Genomic DNA, 5,744 nt, shown 5'->3' with positions numbered 1-5,744 from the left:
TCCTAATGATCCATCTTGGTCTCCTGACAAAGAAGAATCGCTGCATGCAGCACTCTTCTCTTTACCTATGCAAAATGATTATCATTCTGCTCATTAAACTAAGGTGTGCATACCCAACTATGGCAGAAGCTAAGTTACCAAAGTGAGGCCTAATCTCCCAGATGCTGCTTTCTGATCATCAGTCCCACAGCACTGAATTGATTATTGCTGTTTAGTTTAGTTGGTTGGTTGTTTTATAAGCTGAGTGCAGCATTCAAGTCCGTTTTGACATGAAAAGTCATAGCCTAGAAGTCAAGAGTTTGGGAAGATCAGGACCAACAGAACTTAATGGGGAGAGAGGTGTAGGATGGGCAGGGGCACGAGCGGGGGACAGGAAGGAAGCTTTACAACATCTACCTATAGGATGTAATGCCCTGTTTTATCTGATGCTTTGCATTTCTTGCAGGAGTTAGAGCTCCCTCTGTTCTTGATCGCTTTCTCATCACTAAGATTCACAGAAGCCACACAGTGAGAAATAAAGTCAAGTCTTTCTGGAAACCTGGCAGATCAGGCTTGTGCGTAACTGCAGAGTTAGGGTTTGTTTTTTTTACTCTAAGTGCCTTGATTTTCTATACATGTCTGTGCATGTGTGTGCCACACACATACGCAGACACATATATACATATTTATACACATATATACATATATCAGAAAGATAGGGGAAGAAAGGATCTGTACAACATGGAAGGAGAAGTGTTCAACAGCAGTTGGCCACATGCTAAGTGCAGAATGAAGATCCTCAACTTCGTCCATTTAAAAAATAAAGATTAGTGCCTACATTAGCTCAGATCAAAGGTTATTATCTTCCAGGGTCTAGCAGTCAAGGCTGGCATATTGCAGAAGATACCTTCTACTAGTGTTGCTTCCTTCACCAGATGGTGGTGGAAGTAGAGTAAGGTTAGGGACCGGAAAGAAGAATATGGCTCAAAGGATCTGTGATAGGATTTAAGATCTGACAGACTGACAAAAGGGGTGGAGGAGGCAGGGATGGGAGGGCACTGGAAAGCCTCACTCACCTACCTGCTGGGGAATCCACGGGAAAGAAAAGCACAGCTCTGCAGTCTGGTTGCCTGACTGGGCGATGCCGCAGTTCATGCTGGTCCCTAGCTTTTCCTGCGTCCTGCCATGCTGGGACAGGCTGCCAAAAAGCCATCTCAGGGAAAGGAAGGGCAGATACAATGATGGCAGCGATGTCTCTATAAACAACCTAGGGAAACTTGAAGTCTTGCATAAACACCACTATGAGTTATTTGGCAGAAGCAAATGCTGAGCCTTGCAGCATCAGACTGGCTGGGGAAGGAAGGTATCCCATGGGCGCTGGTGGTCTCTGCCGCCTCTTCTGCGTCCCTCTCACTCACGCTTGCTCTTTCTTTCTTTCTCTGCCTCCTTCTGTGCTGTGCCAGGAGGCAGCACAGAACACTCCTGACAGTGTGTTGGTGCCTTCCCCTTTCCCTTGCTATCTCTGATCAGCTCAGTTCCTGGAGGCACTTTCAGCAATTTAGGGGATGTAAGATAAAGGCACTGCACAACTATCTAAATCAATCTGTTGAGTCTCTTCAGTGACTTTTAGGGGAATACAAAAAAATCTCAACTAATGACTGCAAAAGAAACCAGCTGCTGCAATTTGGATGCATATAATAGATAAGTTTCCTTTACATTCTGAGAATGCACCAAAAAGCATGCATCTGCACCTTTCAGCTATGAAGGATACTAGGTTTTAGGTGTTCCTATATATAACTTGACTTCTTAATTTTCCATATAGCTTTCCCTTTAAGGAATGGGATATGTTCCTTTCCGACAATGCCTGGACAAAAGCCAACACATTTCCCTGAGCAATGCAGGAAAACAATCAGGTTTCTCCAATCAGTTCATTCAGGCCCTCGGTCTATCAAGCACTTTTTTTTATTTTGTTTTTATTGTTATTATTATTATTGTTATTATTATTATTGAATTCATGCATTAATTAATTCAAGTTACATCTTAATCAAATAGGCCATAATGCTGAATATTTGAACATGCTTTGATCTCCAAAAGTTATTGTTCCCATTTGACTAACATATGCACTTAAATACAGTACTTTAAATTACTAGTCAACGATTTAATAAATTAAGGAGTGCACTTCTGGTGAATGCAAATCAAAAAGAAAAAGAAAAGAAAAGAAAAAAGAAAGATAAAGGACCTATTTTTAGAAGATTCAATTCAAACGAAAGCTTATCCGCTATTGTCTGAGGTAACGTTTCAGGCATGCGATTATAAAATAAATAGTATCAAATTCAAACATGCTTATATTAAACTCCATTGTGCTATCTTGCAACAGAGGGGCTTAAAGTTTTGAATCCAGTTCTGGACAGGGAAAAGGAAAAGTGTGTTTAAATCATCTGCATGTAAGAGAACTTAGCAGCATTGCAGATGTTTTGTCTTCAGTTTTGTTTATTTTCCTTTTAGAATAGTTCTTCTATGGACAGCAAAAGAGACCAGGCTTAAGTATGTTTTTAATAAGGTGCTGTGTGGATCTGTAGATTGGAAGTATGTAATCTTTCAGATAGGGGGCGGAAGGAAAATTTGCGCTCCTTCATAAAAACCATGGCAAATGCTTGCTGCAGGTTTTTGCTAATCTTTTTTTTTTTATTACTATCTGATGCACTTTCTTGCAACTGTGCAGTTTTGCAGAATATTTTTACTGGAATCCATGCGTATGCTTTATAGCTCTAAAAACTGTCTTGCTTAGTTTAAGTTAACTTCATCAAAAAAAAAGGGAGATGGGAGAGGAAAAGTTTAGGTCTAGCATCATACAGCTTAAAACTAAACTAGTTCAAATGGTTATCATTTACCAGGTGGAAAATGCTTTTTAAAAACAAAGAAAATCTTATCTTTCATGGATCCTGGAAGCTTCTTTATCGCTGAGCAAAAATTCGCAATGCAACAATGCATTTACGAGGTAAATAAAGCATTCAAAGACTATCAGTAAAGCATCTACAAAGTGTGACTGTGTCACTAAAGTCTTCAAGCTGTGAGTGGGGATTTTGGTTTTTTTTGTTTACACATCAGTCAGCAGCTTGCTTTTATTAACGCAGTTTTGGTTGGCTACAGGGCAGTTGCCAGTTCTGAGATTAGCCTCTCTAAAATTGTCTATGCTATTATTCATATCCTCTTCGATTTCCATGTACTCAGATTTGCTGATTGTGGAGGAGCTGCGGCGACTGAGATCACTGTCAGATGCTAAATTAGGGGAGCTAACGTGAAGTAACTGAGCCTGTTCTTCCCCTTCTGTTTCTCGGTGGTAGAAGTAGTTGAAGTTGGACACGATGACAGGTACAGGCAGGGCAATTGTCAGCACACCAGCGATGGCACACAAGGAGCCTACGATTTTGCCTCCAATTGTCACAGGGTACATGTCACCATAGCCCACAGTGGTCATGGATACCACCGCCCACCAGAAAGCATCAGGGATACTTGTGAAATGAGACTCAGGTTCTTCAGCCTCAGCAAAATACACCGCACTAGAGAACAAGATCACCCCAATGAAGAGGAAGAAGATTAGTAAACCTAGCTCTCTCATACTTGCTTTGAGGGTCTGTCCCAAAATCTGGAGGCCCTTAGAGTGCCGGGAGAGTTTGAAGATTCGAAAGACTCTTACCAGTCTGATGACTCTCAGGATGGCCAAGGAGGTGGCCTGCTCTCCTTTCTGAGTCCCCTCCCGCTCAGCCATCTCAGTGCCCAGGGTGATGAAGTAAGGGATGATGGCCACAATGTCAATGAAGTTCATGATATTCTTGAAGAATTCGGTCTTGCTGGGGCAAGCAAAGAAGCGCACCACCAGCTCAAAGGAGAACCAGATGATGCACAGGGTCTCCACAACAAAGAAGGGATCTGTGAAGATGTTGGATTTGTAGACCTGGGTGGTATTGTCAGTGCGATGCACTGTATACTCCTTGTCCTCCTTCAGCTCAGGTAGTGTCTCTAGGCAGAAGATCACAATGGAGATGAGGATCACCATGACAGAGACTATTGCAATGACCCTTGCAGGCCCAGAGCTCTCTGGGTATTCAAAGAGGAGCCATACTTGGCGCTGGTACTCCCCCTCCGGCAAGGGTCTCTCCTCATCTTTGATGAATCCTTCATCTTCCCGGAACTTCTCCATGGCCTCCTCACCCAGCTCATAAAATTTGATCTCCTCAGAGAACATGTCCAAGGGCACATTGACCGGCCGGCGAAGCCGCCCCCCAGACTGGTAGTAGTAGAGGATGGCATCAAAGCTGGGCCGATTCCGGTCAAAGAAGTACTCATTGCGCAAGGGGTCAAAGTACCGCATGCGCTTCTTGGGGTTGCCCAGCAGAGTGTTGGGGAACTGGGCTAAGGTCTTCAGCTGCGTCTCAAAGCGTAGTCCAGCAATGTTTATCACTACGCGCTCACAGCACTCATGGTCATCATGGGCAGCAGGCTGGTAGCTATCCTGGGGGTGGCCAGGTAGCGCAGAAGTCTCATCCATGTTCTCTCCAGCCATCACGGTCATGGTGGCACACAGGGAAGGGGACCCAGGGTCAGGGGAGAAGTGAGGGAGAGGGATTTGAGAGGGGGAGGAGGATGGAGGAGAGCAGACAGCCCCAGGGCAGTTCAGTGGAGGGGGGTGAGGGGTGGGGGGGGTGGGAGGCTCAGAGTCTGCAGGGAGGGGTGATGAGTCGGGATGGAGAGCTTCAGGAAGGGATGGATGAGGAGCCTAAAGGATGGCAATATCCAAAAGGGGAAAGGAGAGGTGGGATGAAGGGAGAGACATCAGGGATGATGGGAGGGTGAAGAAAGAGGGAAGAAGTACCTTTAGGGGGGGAAGAGGGCAGGTAAGGTGAGGGGTCCTGTCCCCCAAGCCGGGAGGCTGAAGGTCTATGGAGTGCACCCCCAGGCTGGGGTCCCCTCCCCAGCCGTCTCCTTTTGCCTTTAACTCGATCCGTCCACTTTTCTCGCCGACTCGACCATCGCCGCGGCTGCTGTCACGAAGTTACCACACACACACACACACATACACACAAATAAATAAATAAATAAATAAATAAATAAATCACGGGGCAGCTGGGAGGCGAGTCCTTGCAATGCCAACTCAGCAAATTTCCATCTCCTGCCCCCCCCACACTGCCCCAGTCCTCTCGTCTTTTGCGCTGGGGAGGGAGGGATGGAGATACTCTGCTTTTGAAGGCATAAAGCTCACTTGCAGGATGGAGGCTGCCAGGGAGGAGAGAAACATAATAAACCACCCCCCAAGCCCCACCACACACACGCTCAGGCGCAATGGATTGGCTTTCACACCAGCAAGAACATCCCGCTCTGCCCACTACGGCAGCACATGCGGAACCCTACGCGTTCCCACACATCCCTGGACACGCACCGGGGCCTCCAAGGCAGAAAGGGGCCAATGTGGACCCTGCAGTACCCTGAGCGCATCGGGAGGGCTTCCCAGGCAACTTCAGCAGGGTCAGCTCCAGCGATAAGTCTCCTGACCACCACGCTCCCCACATCAGAGACGGTGGAGACTTAGCTGAGCACTGACAACTTCATCATACCCGATTGGGGGGATTGGGGGAGGGGGAGCAAAGCATCTCCTCTCCGGCTTTGCAGCAGCTAAACACAACTAAGAGAGAGACAGGGGATGGGAGATCAACATCCCGGACCCAAACTGTCCAAAATAGAGTCCAACAGTGCAGGGGAAAAGGGGC

General features: G+C 46.3%; 1 protein-coding gene across 1 annotated transcript; it reads right to left on the bottom strand.

Annotated features, from left to right (window-relative positions):
• Positions 1–3,076: 3,076 nt before the first annotated feature.
• Positions 3,077–4,999, bottom strand: LOC309589079 (potassium voltage-gated channel subfamily A member 1; the record flags this gene model as incomplete). The annotated part of the gene is made up of 2 exons (XM_082308934.1): positions 4,853–4,999; positions 3,077–4,579 (listed from the first exon to the last, which is right to left on the bottom strand). Exon 2 carries the CDS (start codon positions 4,550–4,552, stop codon positions 3,077–3,079), a length of 1,476 nt encoding a protein of 491 aa, XP_082165060.1. The 5' UTR covers positions 4,553–4,579; positions 4,853–4,999.
• Positions 5,000–5,744: the final 745 nt, after the last annotated feature.

Source organism: Platalea leucorodia, assembly GCF_965183815.1.
Source record: "Platalea leucorodia genome assembly, chromosome: 4".
Lineage (NCBI taxonomy): Eukaryota > Metazoa > Chordata > Aves > Pelecaniformes > Threskiornithidae > Platalea > Platalea leucorodia.
This window is presented reverse-complemented; position numbering and strand designations above follow the sequence as displayed.